The sequence below is a fragment of the Strigops habroptila genome, chromosome 5 (genome assembly GCF_004027225.2).
Source record: "Strigops habroptila isolate Jane chromosome 5, bStrHab1.2.pri, whole genome shotgun sequence".
In the NCBI taxonomy this organism is placed as follows: domain Eukaryota; kingdom Metazoa; phylum Chordata; class Aves; order Psittaciformes; family Psittacidae; genus Strigops; species Strigops habroptila.
Window position 1 is genome coordinate 48647407 of NC_044281.2, and position 20572 is coordinate 48667978.

Below are 20572 nucleotides of genomic sequence, written 5' to 3' on the forward strand. Positions count from 1 at the left end.
CAGTCCTCATGGATGTGTTGACTCATTAGTCTTTTCCCCGTTTCTCGTTTCTGGACTTGGTAATTACTGGGTCAATGTGAGGGCTCATTGGTAGCAACACCATTGGGCAACTGATGGCAAAATATAGACCACACCTGCCAAAAAGGGACAGGGCAAATTCACGCTTACAGTCCAATTCCCACATCCTCATAGGATTTTTTAAATAATGAATCTAAGAACTAAAAAAAGATACACTAAAATCTTACAGTATGGGAAGACCAGGCTTCAAAATTTGAAAATGCATCCCAACAATACAGGATGATTCAGTTTCTAAAGAAATTCCATCTCATATACACATTCTTGTCAAAAATTTGCTCTGACATTTGCGAACTTCTAAAGATAAAAACTGAACAGGCTGTTTATTTGAAAAGGAACTATGAAATATCCTGTTACTTGTTTAACTCCTCTAAACAAAGTCAGTACCTAATTTGAGACAATTACAGACGTGCTTCATACAGACAGAAAGAAAAACACCGAACAATGGAATTTTAAATTGTTCTCAATCTCCTCGAAGAGCTAATCTTTCTTCATTTACTAATTTACATTCATTCCAGAGCTTCACAAAAGCTACCATTTATCAAATATGAGATTCAATTCACAGATAAACAAATTCAATAATGTAATCTACACTTAAAGTAATAGCTTGGCTTCAAAGTTTTGAGGGAATTAAGTGTTTTCCCTTTAATGGCTGTTTTTAGCATTATTTCTGGTCACAGCGTCAGAGCTCAAGTCCTGTAATCGAGGTCCACTGAACTCATGTTTCTCACAAGCCAGGATCCCAGTGAAGATTGAATACCGTCCCACAGAGAGCGCTGAATTTAGTGGGAAATCTGCCAACAGAAACATGTTAAAGAGCATTTTGGAGCTGCATCCTGTGGCCTTTTTCCCTGCTCTGCAATTTCTCTACCATTTCATCACATGCTCTTCTCTTTCTATTATGACCACCTGACTAATTGCAAATTGCTGCCTAATGAAAAGTAGTGGCATTACAATACTGAAGTAGAATTAAAAGGAAGATTTACTTTAAAAACCTGACAGACCAATATGCCCCAGAGCCAATCTTGGTAGCGCAGAACTAGCCCCAAATTTCCATGTCCTGAATTCTTAATTAAAAGTTTGTCAAAACTTCTTATTTTAAGGGGGAAGCCTTCCCCTTCAGCATCCATTAACCTCAAAACAAATGACTAAATTGTTTTTAATCAGCCCTACTTCATAAACAGCTTGATAAAAAGAAACCCAAAGAAAGTGCAATGCTTATCTTTAATTTCCACTCAACTGCCTTCAGAACTCCTGTATAAAGGTGGCTCTCACAATCATTCCTGTCCAGCATGCAAGGTGCAGCACCGAAGGGATTTCAGCTAGAGAAAAACCTTCTATAGGGCCACCCAGCAGGAAAGGATTAAATTACACAAAAAAAAAAGCCCTTCTTTTTTCCTCCACTAAAGGACTGTGGTCAGAGATCAACGTGAGAAGCTGTCTATTGAAGTTAGACTTGAATTATTCCCTTATATAAGCCTCAGGAGAAATTTACTGCTGAGCCCCACAGCATGGAACACAACCAGACCCTGGGTGCAGCTCCCTCACCTTGTCTGAGGAACAGTGAGCACAGAAGACCTCATGGCTGCAGGCTGCTCTCGGCCTTTTCCTCCACCCTGGCTTCTCAGCATCTCCCCCCTCCTCCCTCACACACCAGACCCTCCTGCAGACTGAGATGAATGGAAGCCCTTAGCCCCACACACTGCCTGTTGTTACAGATGTTCACTACCAGGTCTCAGTCTCCAGTCCACAAAATCAGGTTTAGTTTACTTCTTTTAATATTATTTAATGAAAATAAATTCCTAGATACTACGTCATACAGAACTTAATTGGCTTATTTGAAACATTCTTTTTTCTTTCTATCGTATGAGTTGAATTCTAGCCCACTAAACTCCACATACAGAACGCAATAAAATACAGCCAGTCATTTCTTTATCCTAATGATCCTCTGTTTAATTTAAAGCCTTTATATTTTTTAGCCTTTATATATTGTTTTGACTATTTCTCTTGGAAAAAAAATCTTGGTGAAAATAATTTTGAACTGAGAATTGGGCAATTTTCTGTCTACTAAGGATTTGAAAAACTTCAAATGCATTACAAACTGTTCTCTGGCTTGTTTTAGCCTGGCATCCTAAGGAAATCAGGATACGCCATTGTGCTGTTTAATTGAACACCAGAAAATTTTGAAACTCTTTTATAATGTAAACAAAATTTGGCAGAAGAGTTGATACTTTAAAGATTCAAATGCCTACTTGAACTATCAGCTGAGTGCTGGAGAAAGTCAGAAACCATTCCCACCACTGAAGGAAAGTCATCCCTCTGCCGTGTTTGCTGGTTGGACATGGGCTGGTCAAACACCAGTGCCCAGAAAAGAAAAAATGCTACATGCATGTAGAACACGAAGCTCTCTCCATTCACTTGTTATTTTTTTTTTAAGTATTCTGTGAACATCTCTGCAAACTGTCAGCTGTCTCTTCAATGTAACAAGTTCAGAAGAGCTGGTTGAATGAAAGGCTCATGCCCGCACAACCCATGCTGGGCTTTCTTGCAATTTAGCTACAGCATCCTTCAGAAAAGTTGAATAAATGGTGTCTTAAGCTGTAAGATATGGTTAAAGACAAATGGTTTAAGGACAGTGTTAAAGCAAAAAGCTTTGCATTCATGTACCTCAAGGGGATAAAACCCTAAGGAACCTAAGGAATTTAGGAATAAAAACCTAAGGAATTTTTGAGGTCACAACCATGTAAAGAGGCTCTAAAAGCACCCATATAAAAACCTGGTGAAAATACCATTGACATGAATCCTATGAATAGCCACTGTTTATTTTCAGAGAGCTCCTTTATATGTACCAAAATTGACAAGGGTAGGACTCTGCTTGGGATAAGGAAGGTAAAAAGATGAGGTAAAGCATTCCCACATCTTATGTTCCTCAAGATTGTGTGCTCAGTGCTTTATGTTTGAGAAACTTAATAAATATGTTACCAAATCATATACAAAAAGCGCGGAAAATATCTAGGTATCTTGAACATTTCCTTCACTAGTAGAAAAGCAGTGAAGTCCTTAATCACTTTTGGAATCCATTTAATCCCAAGAAACAGAACCCTTATATAATAGATTAACCCTCACTGTGACACCTTCCACCTGGTCCTCCTGGTAACTTCAGCCACCTTTGAGTCACAGATCCAGGATCATGTCCTTAATCATAGAATCACAGAATAGTTTGAGTTGGAAAGGACCTTAAGATCATCTAGCTCCAACCCCCCTACCATGGGCAGGGACTCCACACACTAGACCACGTCACCCAAAACTCTGTCCAACCTGGCCTTGAACACTGCCAGGGATGGAGCATCAATCACTTCTTTGGGCATAACACATTTCAAATCAAACCTTCTAGCCTCCTTCCTCTTCTATTCACATAAGTTAATTTTAGAACTTGTCATCTACCTACCTTTCCAATACAGTTCAAGAAGGATCCTATATTGCCCACATCTCCCCTTTACTGAATCAGTGTTCCCTAAGAAATACAATAGCCCTTTAAAAAGAATATGAACTCAACATGTATATGAAGTTATGCTTAGTTTAAAGAAAACAGCCTAACAGGTAATCTATGCTGCATGCTTCATTTCACCGAGAAACAGGAATTGCTCTTGGCACTTACAGATATTTTTCCTGTTTCTTATAGAAACAATCTAAGATTTTTGTCTACAATATATTGTGAGGGGCAAAACCAAATAAATCTATAGTAAGATTTGTTTTCTAGACTTAAAAAATTGACTACAAATACTTTCACAGTTATAAAATACGATAAAGGATCCTTATTTCACTCTTACAATTGAAAAAGTAGAAAGCATTAAACTCAATAAAAATACCCTAAAACCCAGTTTTTAAATAAATAGTTTAAAAGTACACATTTGCACTAGCCTAGTATACAAATATTAATCCTTCTCACCAGTTTCTTCAAATCTCTTGCACCAATGTAACAGACCTATGGGTCACACACATGTGCCATGCTCTTTAGGTAACCTTTATCACAAACGCAGATCAACTTCTGTCAAACTCATTCCATAACATTTAAAACATAAAGGTCAATACAGATCTTGCCATAATAACTGATGTTTGTATTTTTTTTAATGTTATAATTCACCTTTCTGATAGGGCCACCTTGAACCTTTGTTCCGAATCTACAGGTGTTTGAAGCTCAGGTTCATCTACAAAAAAAAAAAAAAAAAGAACCAGCACCTGCTGCTCCTTCTCACTAGTGCAAGTGGGAGCTGGATCCTTGAAAATTCATCTCCTCTCTGCAGAAACAGCCACAGGGAAGGAATGGCCTTTGCCCTCACCGTTTTAACACTGCTCTGAAGTCTTGAAAAAACATCTTTTGGAGACATTAGGTATCAAAAAGGAGCACTAGATACCGAAAAGAATCGTGCATAGAAATTCATTTGAGGGCATTTGCTACTGACCACAAGCTCACGCTTAGCTCAGCTGGCACAGAAAAAATATTTTCACAGGTAGCTGTAATACCTTACATTGACGAGCACAGAAAGGATGAAAGCTGGCTATACCCCTAATCAACTCCACTGGTATCTCTGTCTGCCAACTATACAGAACTAACATCACCACTGGATACCAATGATAGCTGCCTTCTGGATGACTGACACAAATCACGCCACCAGCGTTTGAAAAAGCACAGCCACAGTTGAGCTGGAAATCATGCAACATATCTGCTTTCAAAGATAAAGGAAATTAATCAAAATATGTTTGAGTGTATCCTTTAGATTCAAACCCACAACCTTCCAGCTTTCCAGCATTATGTATTTCAACCTGTATTTTAGCACAATATGCCTGACTCTAAGGCACAGATATTTACACAAATGTAGCTACTACAAGAATTGTTTAGACTTTTGTGTATGTATCTTCCTTGGCTTGTGGGCCATATGTTTGCTATGATCTTGAACGAAGTAAAACTGTTACAGTGTGACAAAGCAAATAAAGCTCTTATTTTTCAGAAGCTTACCCTAAAATTAACCTAAAGCTTATCTTATCAGCAGAGGTTGCAGAGACAGTAAATTCTCTTGAATTCATGCTGGTGTCCGTCCTCAAATTGTCAGTACACCAGTACTAAAGCAGGCCACAATCTGCATTTTGTCTTTTTAAACGTTTCCAGTAGGAGACATCAAATATTTGGCATGGTACCAGCTGCTGTAAGGCTTGATTGAGGTAACTACATTCACTCCACCTGGCTTGTAAACAGCCAGCCTGCTCAAAGAACACATCAATCTTTATGACTACAAAAAATAAAAGGTCTCAAATCTATTGAACAAACCACACACCATTCTTCAGGATTCCTGAAACACTCCTAACACTCATCAGCCTTGCTAGTACACTGCAATATGCTCCTTCAACCACACTGCAAAATGAGAAGATGAGAAGTATGGATCCTATCTGACTGCCAGAAGGCTCTGCATATTGGATTCTAGGATTTGTGTTTCTAACAGGCAGGAAAACACACCCGTTTGGGATCAATAGCTCCAAAAATGGGATATGGTGGATACACTCATGCACTAAGAGGAGGAATGAGTGATATGATACAGAAGGCTGAGCCCCACAACAGGAATTGAACCTGCAGGCTTAGAAGAGCTGGTACCTGTTTAAGTTTATTGATTATACGTGCAAGTGTGTCGAGCAACTGGATAATTTTACAATTCCCTACAAAATAATTCAAAATCTCATTGGTCTAAAGTTTCCTCACTTCCAGTTTGCATTTACATGAATAGTCCATAACATTTATGTGTTAATCACAACCCCCTAAGACAAAACTCCCACTGTCCTTTCAATGCTAACAGCACGCAAAATTTGACTGAAGCAGTATATAAATCTGTCTTTTTGAACCTCAATAATTGAAAAAGCCAAGACAAAACAGTTCTTAGTCCATCAACCAAGCTATTTAACTTTTAGCTACACATCATTCTCTCATTCACTGTATATCACTAGAAGCACACTCTCCACCCATCCCTCTCAGTAAGCCAAAGCCCTCATGGGTATGCTCCACTACAGGCAGATCTGGGAAAAAGCATCACCGAAGAAAAAATTGATTTTAGTTACTCCAGATATTAAGATCAGATTAAAGACAGGTGCATTTCCACTTCAACTTCAAAACATGTATTTTAATTTTACAAACAAAACTGCTGCTTATACTTTCCAAAAGTTTTAGTTTCAAAAATAAAGAATGATTCCAATCTACACTTATGCTACTCTTACAGGAGAAAAAAAATCTAGATGTACCATTAGACACAGTGTTGTGTCACTGGACACATCAATGGAGATTTAAGATCTTATTCCAATATGATAGAAAGAATTCATTTAAAAGTTACTTTCAATAAATTGAACACAGTAAATCTTTTCTCTGAGAAATTAAACAGACTCTGCAAATTCATTTTATATTATTAATCCACCACAAGACGAAAACCCAAGAATTCTCCCCAGGTAAGAACTCAGCTTTGCTGAGATTTATGCTAAAATAGATCTCAGAAAGGTGCTAGCTTCATGCCCTCAACCGGGAATAAAACCAGACACCACCTCTACTTGCAGCCTCGTCCTCCTGGAGGACCCAAGCAAGCTGTTGGGGATGCTCCTGCCTCTCAGGATGCTGTGAACTGAGCAGAGCACGCATCGCAAGCTATCTCTGCGGACCACTGTTCTCAGGGACCATAGGACATGCCGTGGTTGAACTGGAAGTACAGACAAGTAACGGAGCACATCATTATTAATACTCTACCCCCGAAGAGTCTTCAGCTTCCATAAGTGAGGAACTCCACTGTCAAACTCTGGCAGAACACAATATGGGATCTTAAAATAACAGTGATTTGATTACCTTACTTCCTTTTACACTCCGCTTGAATTCCAACAGATTTCAGTGTCTGCTCTGTCAGTAGAGCCATGTGAATAATGGATTTCTGTTTGGGCACCGAACCAAGGGAAAGATAAAAAAAAAAAAAAAGTGGGGAAGGAAAAACTCTATAACTGTTTGAAATAGTCTGAAGAGAGATTGGGGATGATTAAGGAAAAAAGTAATTTCATGATAAGGTAAAATGCTGGTTTAATCTAAAAGGAATATTTTGCTTTTATATTAACAACCTCTTTTAAAAGTATTCTTTTAATGTTGTTTAAGACTCACCCTAGTTCATTTACCAAAAAATCAAATATTAATCATTTAATCTAAAAATGCTAAAACATTTTTACTCTGAAACACTGTTCTCCAATTTTACAAATAAAACTGTCAGATGGAACAGAAGTTTGGAAATGGACGTATTTCAAATGAAACATGTACTTTTTCAGTGAATTTATTAACACTTAAAAGCAAAAACCCTCTTGTCTTCTTGGAGAGTGCCACGTTCTGGATACCAACTGCCTAGAACCAAAGAGATCGCACAGAAATGTAAAACAAAACTGTTGTTGTGCTGAACTGACTCTCATCAGTACCGGCAGAACAGCAGCAGTAATACTAGGATAAAGGTGAAATGAGGGTGACTCGTTTTTCACTTCACAATCATTTATGGTCCTGGCTGCTCTTTGCTGCTGCTCATGCAGCCCCCATGTCCAGCAGCAGTGAGGCTCAATACACCCAAGCTCAGGCGATGGGTGCTGCACCCAACTCGAGTAACTCTTGCAGATTGAAGCCAGCAGCTTATTCCACCGAGAATACTTAAAAGAAAACATCTTGCCACCGTCACAGCTATGACAGTAGGATTGCAGCACGTTTTATTTCTAAGGTACCATCTAGGAAGATTGTCTTAGCAGAGTGGTTCACCCCTTACAGCTGGGAGTCCCAGGATCTGCCAGATATTCTCCTCATACATGGCTGGGAAGGGTGAACAGAAACCTCCAAAGTACCTGGGGACACCTAAGTGAGGGAGAAGCTGCTGAAGAAGGTGGCTCGTGACAGGTCCCAGGAACAGTCATTTGGGTGCTACAGGAGAAGATAGAAAGCAATGTTCTTCTGGCACCTCTGGACTCTGCTCCCGTGAGTTCGGTACCTGCATTTCCCTACCCAATAGATTATTCAGCACTGTTATAAATACTGTGCTCTGAAAGGAAGACAACCCCACAAAGTGAAGAAACCCTGATACCCAGACTGACAGTTTAGAAGGGCAAATACTTAGCAGCTTTTGAGTTGTGATTAGGTTTGTTAACTAGAAAACAGCCTGAATCCAGCAAAATCACACAACCTTTGCATTAAACCTCGTTGCCAATCTGATAATTTCTGATTTAAAAAAAAGAAGCCTTTGGGTATAAGCTATTTCATATTTTTGATTCTTTAGACACTATGCTGTTCACTATCACAAAAAAATCATCCTTGTTATTAACAGTTCTTCTGGTAGGAATCAGAACGAGCAGAAGCAAATTAATAACTGATGACATGGGAATTACAACAAAAGAGACTGACAACTTGTGGGTATGATTCTGAATAATGACATTTTACATCTATTCAAGAGTACTGCTAATAGGTGAGATTTAGTTTACAATACTGTCAGAAACAGTTATAAAATGCTAGAAAAATGAATTGTCACTTTTATGAGTCATACTTGTTATTGCATGAAATTATTGTTGTAGTTCCTTCTTATGTATGTTCTCAGGTTGTACTCCTCATTAAAACAACTGCTCTGTTCACAAGCTACATGTCCATAACGTGCATTTCTAAATACTGTAATTTGGTTCAACATTTGTCTTATTTCAATCTATTTTTCTATTATTAATACAGCCTAAAACAGATACGGAAAATAACAATTAAAAGGGTTCCCAAATTCCTCCATCAGATAAAACCCAACACCATTTATAAGTTAAATACAGTTGTATTTCCCAGCATCTAAACCAAAAGACTGGGAAACTACCTATGAAAGCACACCAACTCCTGTTTGGACTGAACTTTTACCTGCTGACCCTGAGCAAAGTCTTCCTGTCTAACGTTACCTGCAGTTTTCCACACACCACTACAACATTGAATTTCCTTTGTCACACCATACTCAAAGTGCTTCTACCTATCACAAAGGATGAAGAAGCAGAGCACAAAAAAGATTATTTTGGTCACCGTTTTCAAAAAATGAAACAATATATTTGGGCTACTGTCCAATTGCATATTAAAATTAAAAAGGTTTGACCATGTTCGTGGTTTTGTATCTACTGAGCAGCATCATTTAAGGAGACCAAGTGAACTGGAAAGTTTTCAGAGAGTTATTTTCATCTGGTCAATACACAGTAATGTTTGTTGGTTCTAATCAAGACTGCCCAAATTCAAATGTCAAATACTTGCAACTATCTGATCAAGAATACATTACAAACAAGAGATTATTCAATTCCTTGTTGAACAACCTAAAACAAAGACTGACAAAAATCACAAATAATATTTGGGTTGTCTGTGAATATAAAAAGAGAGTTTGCAAATAAATTCTTTGACCTAAATTATAGATTCATGTACCCAATGATACACTCACACAATCCACTTCTAAGTAGCATCATCCATTTTCCTGTACTATTCTTTTGGCTTCACAGACTTCCTCAGAAGTATCCATTGACCTTCACTAACTAAATAAAAAAGTTTGCTGAAAATTTTTGTTTGTAAGAAGCATGCAATATAGGTCTTTTCCCATATTATGCATTACTTCATTACATTTCTACACATTATTTAATTTCATTTGATTTATTACACTACTGTCTTCTGATGCTACAGAAGAGGTGAACATGAGGGATATGGACCAGACCCTAAGAGTTTCTAGCAAGCATAATATACACGTTTAATAACTTATTAACAGAGATTAGAGATGCTACTAGGTGGGAACAGAGACACCTTAGAATGACAAAGTTATGAGATGATTATGGTCTTTTCATTCCTCCTCATCCATGCTAACTACTGCAAATCACAAATTACAGACTCCAGCTACCCCATGAAAATGTGTTGTACGTAGTATGTGCCCTATGGAGGCCCTTTCATTATGGGCCCCCTACATTAACCTATTTAAGAAACAAAAGCTCATTTCTGTACCTCTAGACCAAGTGGAAGTAAGAGTGCTACATCACTGAAATTCATACAAGCCCTTACAAAGAGAAACTGCTTTGACAGAGAAGTCTTCAGAGAAACCCTGCAAACCAGAGTTAGACCCATGTGTGACTTGCTCCTAAGTTGTTCAAGCTCCAGCTCAGGCCAGCGGCACTTTGTTACTCGGGTCACTACCACAAAATCTTCTCGCCATAAAGGATGGCTTTTTAAAATGGAAGGAAAGAACACTAAAAGGGGCTCTGAAGTTGAGGTTTCTGTTAGAGAAATATGTTAGTTAGCCACTGCTCCCTGCTCACCTCCCAGACAGGTTCCTCCCAACCCTCTCTCATGACACAGGCTGGCACCATTAGCAAGCAAGAGACGTGGCATGGGAAAAAGATACTGGGGTGACCAGAAGTGAGACAGAGAAGGGCTAATGCCTTGTTAATCTCACTCACTATCTATCAACACATATAAGAGACAAAGATGAACCTCCAAGCTCAACCTTGCTGGAGAGAATGGTATGCCACAGGCTCTACTGGCAGCAGGAAAGTTGTCTGCCATGGGAGAGAAGACTGAAAAACATGGGCAGTTCCCTTCCACTGCAGTCAATGTAATTGGAGCTCAGTTTGTCAAGTAAAAACTATGTCTCCTCATGACAAAAGATCTCAGGTCTCTGAGCCACGGAAAGCAGTATGCAACTGCATTACACAGCAGAACATGGGCTAGCAAAGAACATGGGTTAGGCCACACTGTGGGTGAAGGGAGAGGAGAAGATGGGCAAGGGCAAAAAGCCATGATGTCAAGCTCTTCTGCAGCATGGCTGACACAAAAAGGACTGGTATATCAGCTACTTCTTACTTATAAAGAGAAGAACTAACACACTAAAGCAAGAACAGGAGAGCATCATGCCAAAAAGTCTGGCATTATATCAAAATGAAGACAGCTTGCAGGCAAGGATACACGTAAGACCCAAATACCCTAATCAACATACCCCAGGCCCAAATAAACTGTTGTTAAGATGGTGATACATTGGATTTTGTAATTTAACAGAGTCCAAAAGAAATGTTTTGGTTTTTTATCCCTTTAGGCATTCAGTGGGAATACTGAACAAAAATGCCAGGCATAGATGACACAATGACTGGATAAACGACTGGATTTTAGGATACAAAACTGAATTCTACAAAAGATGCTTAAGTAAATGAAAATACCAGCACATAATGCAGCTACTCTAAATGCTTTCAGCAGGGCAGTCGCACAGAATTTTTAACTTCTGTATAATGCTAAGCATTAGCATAGGCCTTATGCTATTTACCTGTAATTGATATGTCTCTCAGTTTCACACAACTCCCTACTGGCTTCCCACTACCAAGTAACCAACTATTCCAGGTAAAACACTTCATGCAACTCTGCAGCTTACTCCAGCTTTTATATCTAACAAAACAGACCACTTATTGCAATTAGAATCTAGGAACAAAGGTTATAAACAAAGCAACTAGTGTTACTGGATTGACAGAAGAAGAAACAATTTCTTTTTTTCCCCTCAACTTTTTTTTATCTTACTGGATCAAAAATTCAGGAAAGCTTAAAAGTGGTACTAGCCGGTGCTTCTAATCTGCCTAGTGATCCTTGTGAAACCTCTGCTAGAACTGGGCAACAACCACGTCCAATGACAATGTTTACCTTGGGGAGTGGGGTGGGAAGAATGTCCCAACTTTATTATTTTTTTGTAACTAGAACACGCATAGGTAATTGAAATTGAAAGGGTACTGTGAGATTTCCAATCCCTTGTTGAACAATTAAGTGAAGAAGAGACGCTTCAGAGGATCGTAGCCACAGAGAACAGTTTGATCAGAGATCAATAAGCACCTGCCATGTTATATGCTTTCCTTCTGAGTCGCAAGTTGGTGCATAAAAATGGATGTTGGCATAGTTTTAACAGTGTGAAGTACACGGTGCTCCTTAGCAATACAAGACTGCATCTGCAAACATCACTGCAGGACTGGACCTAAAGTTATGATCACACATCAGAAGAGCTCACTCAGACAACATTCAGAGACAGCTCTTTGCTCTCCACTATATTCTGGCTATGTCATTTTATAACAGTTGAAGATTTTTTTTTTCTTTCCCATTTTCACAAACTTACAAGAAAACCACATATACTTAAAAGTATTTCAGGAGAATCTGTGATTTTCAGAAGAAGCAGCCATAATTTCATTCTGTCAGATTCTAACGCCTCATAAGTGTCACCCTATTTTTAACCATTTGCCAATTAACCCCTCTTGTTATCAACTTGAAATTGTTTCCTGTGATTGGTCTCAGCAGCATATAAAAGAAGAATTCTCCATTTCAGACATAATATCAGGCTCTAAAGTTCCACAATTTTGCCACTTTTGAGATGATAGCTGTCTCACCATGACTAAGGACTGCAAAATTGTGCTCCATGTAATTGAATCTAAAGATCTGACAACACTGACCTTATCAAGAAATGAAACTTTTGGCTGAGGTTCAAACCATGCACAAGAAATAAGCTCTTGCTGGTTGCTTATAAACGTCATATAAAAATGCACTTATTCATTAACAATTTGTAAACTGAACACACTGCAGGTCTCAAACTGCTGCCCAGTAAAGTATTATTTAGTACTATAATTTCATTTACATCTAATTCTTGCATTAATTTTGGCAGCACAATTGAGCATCCCTTCTCATGATTGTAAAAGAGTTATTCTAAGAGATAAATATTCAGACTCACGCTAAAAACTGAGTATAGAAGAAACGTTAGGGGCATCAAAACCTGAAAGTTTCCTAAAAATTCAGCAAGGAGCTATTGTAAATAATCACAATTGCTTTGCAGCAGAATGCCATTTAAGAAGGGGGCACAAAAAACATGGGGCTGTTAAGGCAATACCATTACACACCTTTCTTGTTCTTGCATACAGCTTTCAGGATGCGGTTTCCAGGTCCACATTTTCCATGGTCAGCCACACATACTCCTTCTGAAACAATCCACTCGTAACACACTGGGTCTTCACAAGGAATAGATTCAATTAAATGCGGACAATCTGCCAGAGTACCTACTGGATCCACGATCACTTGCCTTTGTCTCATTCTAAAGCCTGGAAAAATAGAAACCAAATTAACCAGACGAGCAAAAAAAATATTTATACCAACAAATCTAGTCACAAGAGGACTACGCAGGTCATCTGGAACTGGGGGATATAAAGACAAACCAGGGTACAATGCTTACAAACTGAACTGATTAGGACAATACTTGGCTGTATATGTATGCAAAATTTAACAGCATGTAAAGAATTCCAACAACCCACATTTTTCACATTTCTTTTTCCCTTTATCAACATTAGACAGAAATATACATGTCCAAATACAGGAATTTGCCACTGATGCATATATTAATGTAATAACAACATTAAGGTAAGAAGAGAGAAACAGTTAAGGGAATTGAAGATATAACGGACATCTATATTCTGCTTGGGAATCCACTAATGAAAAGACTTGTTTAGAGATGGAGCAGAGCAGTTTACTAAGAAATTAGCATTCTGCTTTATGAAGGTGTAAGGATTTCTGATACATAATGCATATCAGACCTCTCTGAAATGACATCTTATTAACTTGGAAGATTCAAATGTAAAGTGGAAGGAAAAGGTTACAGAAATAATGAAAGAATTGATTACATAAACTACCTCCTTCTGAATAAAACCAAAAGTCATGTTGCTATATAAAATGCAGAACTAATGTGCCAGTATCTTTCAGCATGTTTTGTTATGTAAATGACAGAATTCTAAGAAAGACATTAAAAAAATACATGTTGGTCTTTCTTACAACAGTCTCAGACAAGGGGCAAATACACAGCATTAGTGGAGGCCACATAGAAATGCGTTGGCCATGAAACAGAAATGAAAACAAAAAATAAAACATTCCAGAGAATACAACACACCAAACTTCCACCATTTGCAAATCAGCAAAATGAAATCATTCAAAACAATTTAAAAATGAAATGGTTTTGCAAACCTTTATATTTAACCATTATATTTTTATTATTTCTTTTTTAATTTGAAAAATTCTGACCAGCTCAAATAATTTCAAAAACTTATGCTGTTTTCAGAAGAGTGTAAATTCCAAACAATAGTATTCATTTGCTGACTTGAACTCCAACTGTCATCTTTTCAACTCAGACCCTTAGGAAACGCTTTGCAATGAATTTCAAAGTGTTGCAGCTATAAACATTTAGGCTAGCCAATTAGGATCCAGGGGACTTAAATTATATTTGCATACTCTTCTTCCAGGAATTTGAAACAAACCCAGACCAATGAGAACAATTTCTTGTGTCACCCTAACTCCAAGATGGCAGGGCTGTGGGATAAACCTCACCCAAGTATTGCCCTTGAATCCAGGCATGCAGCTGGACTTCTGAGGGGTATCAGAGAGGGACAGCCTGGCACTACGGAGGTTTGCAGCTGCTATCCCAAGAAATGCTCTTTTTCTACAAGTTCAGTGCAGGATAAAAGGATCTGAATCAGGATGAAAATCTTATCCTTTTCTTTTTTTTTCTTTCTTTTCTTCTCCCAAGAATAACTGCAAAAAACTTTTAAAGGTCATATTCCACTCCTGTATGCACACCGAAGAGCTTCATTCTATGGTTAGATTAACTTAAAAAAACATACATTAAGCTTCCAATGTAAAATTTCACACCACTGCTGCTGCAATCTTACCATAATATTCCAGTACCCGCTTTAGATCCCCAAACACTGCAAAAGCAATATGTAAGAGTAGCCATTACCTCTTCCTCTGTGGTAGTCCTGGCAGTTCTCATGAAGGCAGGGACCCCACCCTGACCAAGCAGACACCACGCATTCAGATGGGCACGGCAAGTTACACAGCTGGGAGGCAGGGGGAGCAGGTCCTGGGCATAGCTTCCCATTGACTGGTCTAGTAGCTAAGAGAAAAAAAGAAAGGAAAAGAGAAAAGCAGAGCTGTAACTTTCCCCTGACCAACGCATGGAGCTCCGGACTTTACTGCTGGCCTTAGTTTTCCAGAATGCACCAAACTCCAGTGCGTTTTTAGGGTCTTACCTCCTACAGCAAAAAGTTAATCCTGTGTTCAGCAAGGCACTTAAAGTTTTATCTAAATCATCTATATTCAGCAGGCTAACTAAGACTAAGCTTAATGGTAAACAGTGCTTTAAAACTAAATTCATTGCTGATTTTCAACAATGCTGTAGCAACAAACTAGAATCTAATCCCCCGCACCCATGGCCAAGGAGACCTCTTTACACCATACTAAAGAGAAAGACATATAAGAAGGAAATCCAAAAAGCTCACACTGCAACTGGGAGCCAGGCAGCGACAGATAATAAAAACCTGAGCACGGAGGAATCTCCCCGTATTCATCCCCCCCAGGGGCATTGCCACCTCTGCATTACAGATGTATGGTCCAGACCTTTGAATTTTTTCCATCTACCTTCAATAAAATTGAAACAAATCTAATAAAATTGAATAAAATTGAGCAGAGCTCTCTTTCTTCTACACAGACATATACAGAAAGTATCTTAACATGCACTTGAGCTGCCTACACCCATGGCAGGCATGGCTCTCCAAAGCTCTTCATCCACGACATGAACTAATCCCAAACTCTGCCAAGTACCAGTTTAGTTGATACTGACAATAAATTTGGAAAGCCGATTCCCTTTGTATTTTCCTTTATCATAAGAGATTTCAATTAACTTTAAGTTTCAATTAACTTCTCTGGCCTTTTTATGAGGGGCAGTGGGAAGAACGAAAAGAAGGGGAAAGACTCTTAAATCTATCTTCTGAGTCATTATATAATACTGCATTTTAATTACCTTATGGGCTGAATATGGCTGTCTCTTTAGATAAATCAATATCAAAGCAGTCTTTCAAAAGGCAAAGGCTTGTTTGAGTTTACTCTGCCATGGTATTACAGAGACTTCATTAATTTTTATAGCTACTGATTTTGCTTTATCCTCATTTTTATGTTTAATGTCTATTTTTCTTTGCTTCCATGCATGGAATTGACTTGAAAAGAATTTATGAAAATAATACAGAGGAATCTTTAATTTTTCTGATATTTTACCATTTTCTTTAAAATTGATAGTTTGAAGAAAAACACAAGTTACTTTTTTTTAAACACAAGACTTCAATAAATTCCTATCCCAATAAATTTTGATTTGTACATCCTGAAGCTGAGACTTCAGACCAGTATCAGTGCTTATGATTCCAGCTCATCAGAACAACAGGATTAAACAACAGAAGTGGTTTAATTCTAAGAGGAAAGAAAATATGTTAGTAAAAAAGACCATTTTCTGAAAGTTTTCTGTGACACTGTAAGGCCTTTGACATGTTCATTTAGAGATGACAAGCTGACATAAATTCACCTGAATGCTAATGTAAACAGACCTTTTCTAAAGACCTTGCAAGTGAAGTAACAGAATGAGATTAATGTTAGAGTTTTAAGGATAAGAGTATTTATTTTACCAAGAGGTCTCATGCATGACTTAACCTACCTTTCAGCGTAAAGTTTTGTAAAACTGTATCAGTTTTTCAAAGCTCACTTGAAGAAATTAAAGGAAATTGAGTGCAGATGGTCAACCCAAGGAATAAAGTCCAAACCTACTCTGCTTTAACTCGAGGAGTCATTGCTAGCAATAGCTCTTTCCTCCTCACTGATTTTCAGATTGTTTCTATATTGCAATTTAATCATTTAAATGTGGAAGCCACTAGATAAAGCAGGCTGGTTCTCCTCGAAAACTAACCAGCTGCAACCAGTGGTGCCAAGGGTTTTAAATAAAACTGATTTTGGATAAAAGAAAAACAAGAAAAAAATCATTACACAAAGTTAAAGGAGCAGATTTTTGTTGGTAGGCTGAGCCTACCAGCCATCCCTGACTCATGGAAGACTCCTTCCTATTCTGGAGGAAATCCCTGTCAACCACCTTCCTGCTCCTCTTCCTCCCTCAGGCTGATGTTTATTTAATTCTAGCACTGGGAGCTCTATTCCCAGGACCAACATGCTACTTGTCACTGCTATAAGACTGCTTGTTTACTCACTTCCTTAATTAATTCTATGTATTCTGTAAAATGTAAATCAGAAAATACAGACTATTCTAACATAATTCTAGATTCATAGAATCAACTAGGTTGGAAAAGACCTTTAAGATCCTCAAGTCCAACCATTATCCCAGGACTGCCAAGACTACCACTAAATCACGTCACTGAGGATGGCAGTTTATAGTCACTCTACACTGACTACAATCCTCCAGTGAAAGTCTTCAGGAAGAAGATAAGTACAAGAAGAAATAAGCTGCATTAATAAATGCATATACAATACCATCCTTTTCCAAAACCAGAAAGTATGAAGAGTCACTCTGGCATGATGTGACTGGCCAGAGTGACTGGATGGACCAGTGGGGTCCTCTATAAAAGAATTTCATCTCTTCTTCAGCCATTCGATTGACAACCCTGATTTCCATCTGTTTTATTTAATAGCTTGATGTGATTTTCTATTGCTGTTTTTTCATACTGTAATAAATATCTTCTTTTTTCCTTTTTTTTTTTTTTTTTTTTTTACTATTAGGTGGGTTTTTTTCCTGTGAACTTTTTAAATGCCAGAATTTTCATACACTGCTTTTTGCATAATTATTTACCTTTGAAAAACATTAGCCATTTTTTGGGGGGAAAGGGAAAGGCAGAAGCCAGGGAAGAAAAAGGTGGAAGAGGGAGGCAATATTTCTGATTGAAGTAGCAGCTTATTTATTACGCTTGTTTATACCTTTTAAAATCCTGTGTTCTTCCCAATCTATAGAACAAACTTGAAAAAGCAATCAAGCACTAATCTGGGAGCCTCTGAAACATTGCACATTTCTATAGCTGTTATATTGAATCTATCCTTTATAAATGCGTCTACAGCTGCTCCCAGCACCACTGTCTGCCTCGAGTTTGAATTTTACTATTTGCCATTATTTTCAGGTTATTGCTACCAGCAGGAGATAATAAATTGGGTTCTAAAGTATCTTGTTTCCCTATATACTTTTACTGAGGTAGTGATTTGGAGGAAGAGTGAAAGACAAAATCAGTTCTGATATGATTATTTCCATAATGTAATTTTAATACAATAAATAAATTATCTGTGAATATACTCATATGAACATATACTTGCAGGCACACATACCAACACTATGTTAAAAAGCAATGATGACCAGACATGGAGAAATGTATAGGATGACATTTTGGTTGCAGTGATTCCTTTCAACTTTAGTTTTTCAATGCCTCAGGAGGTAAATAACGCTTTTTTTTCCTGGACCTTAACTTTATTCCAATAACTCTTCCAATGAAAAAACAAGTATTTTTGACATTAACACCTAAATGAGACATTTCTAAATACCACTAACATCTCTGGGATACACTCAAAGAATACGAGGAATGTCTCTTATATACTGGTGCAGCCATATTTTAGCTAATATTCAATTCTCAAGGCAATAAATCCAGATGTTTACCATATCTTTTGGCCAAGAACTAAGCCAAATTAATGATTGCCAGGGCACAAGAAAGAGATGGCATATCTTTGCGAAAGTTCCTACTGCCTTTGCCAGGACTCATGATCCAAAGACACTTGGATCAACACAAAGGGCAATTACTTGAGAAAATCACACAGGAATGAGTCATGTTATTAAAAAACCCACATGTGTAAAACATAATAGGGATTAACCCAGCAAAACACTTCTAAGTAATTTCTCTAACCTGAAAGCCTTGTTTTTATAGCAGAAACAAAACATTAGACAAAGGAGAAGTAGTGAAGGTAGTTTAACTAGCCTGGAAATGGTGCCAACCCTAGTCCAGTGCACCCCTCCACCAAAAAGCCTAATGCACCCCATGCCTGATGGAAAGGGTTCCTTTATGCCTTTAAGAAGAATCAATTAGTTTTGAAGCCACAAGGCACAAAGTTAAAGTCCTATTTTCAATTAAAATCTATTTAATAGACAAGAAACAAAGCATGTATAGAAGGCTAATCACAGCATGAAAGAAGGTTAATAGTGGATTGCCAAGAGCAACAACAGTTTAATGTATTTCAGAACAATAAAGATCCTTGCAATTTATTAAAGTGACACAGACTATTAGCACTCCATGGCATAACAAGTTTCTCTGTGTCCATACCCTCTGCTGTGCAATGGGATCCTGATCCCAACTGGGATATTGTGTTGCTTTGCTACAGCAAAATTTGTAGAGATTATAAACAGAAACTGCAGATCTGGCAAAATTCAGAGTAAAGATGAAACTTCCCACCAGCAGTCACATGGCTGAGCAGAACAGAGTAGAAAAGTCATTAAGGGTGTCCAGGAAAAGCAGTAGAGGCAATAGGGATGCTGGGGTGCCAGTGAAGGCAATGACAGGAAAGAAAAAGGGATTCTCCAGGATGTTTAAGCCTTGATGGCTATTATTTGGAAAAGGCCATCAGATGCCGGAAACCACTGGGACAGACTGGGTGGGGTGACGGAAGCCACAGGAACACAGGGAAGAGAACCCAGAGGTGGGGATATACTTCATGAAAGCCTCATAAGAGTGTGAACTTTGCCCATCACTAAGTTTAGCATTCATTCAACAGGAAGGAGCACCAAGGAGCAGAAATCTGTTCTGTGAATGCCACATCACTGCAGCAGTCCTGGTACAAGAAGAAAAGCACCACTATGGATGTGTCTATGATATCGAAAAATGGCACGGGTGGCCCAAAGCTAAGATAGTGACACACTAAGCTAGACACACACATGCCAGCTCAGATCCTGAAAGCGGCAGGATCCATGCAGAGCTGACCCAAATTCACAAGATGGATTTATCTCAAATGTTTCCTGTCCCAGGACAAGCACAGCCACTATCAACTTCATCACCTCTCCCCACTGTCCCAGTCTGTACTGTAGCCTCGTACATACCAATCCTTTTACTTTTTCATCTGACTCAACATTAGTGTTTGAACACAACATAGCTCCCCGTCCTAGTAACAACAGCAGCACAAAATGACTTACAACAAACCATCACCATTCTGAATAAAATTAATCCAGTTCAGGTGGCAGGAAATAACTACAAAAATACAAATGCAATTAAAATCTTGGGTTTCAAAGATAAAACCCTAAACCAAAACCTATTATCTCATGTGAACTGACTGGGCAGCATATTATTTGCTGCATACCAAAGCCAGTTATACAAATCAAAGTATTCATAAAGGGATAAATATTTCATGGTCATATCAAACAGCTTGTTGACAAAAAAAGGCATATTCTTTATAAGGCACCTTTTAGAAGGCATACATCTTTCACTGTCAAAGTCTTTTATACATTATTCTCTTCATTTTGCTTTAATTAGTTTCTAGACATGAAAGAACTGAAAATATTACACCTCTAAAAGACATTAGGGAAAATGTTTGGTTTTTTCCCCTAAT

The 20572-nt window shown here is 38.1% G+C and overlaps 1 protein-coding gene across 3 annotated transcripts in view; it reads right to left on the minus strand.

Annotated features, from left to right (window-relative positions):
• The window catches only part of THSD7B (thrombospondin type 1 domain containing 7B), a 398006-nt gene that overhangs the window by 177774 nt on the left and 199660 nt on the right, over positions 1-20572 (minus strand). For all 3 annotated transcript variants that reach the window (XM_030486445.1, XM_030486444.1, XM_030486446.1), the window contains 2 exons: positions 14907-15062; positions 13027-13224 (listed from right to left, as the gene is read on the minus strand). In XM_030486445.1, the coding sequence (XP_030342305.1) occupies positions 13027-13224; positions 14907-15062 (354 nt within the window). The remainder of the gene's footprint in view (positions 1-13026; positions 13225-14906; positions 15063-20572) is intronic.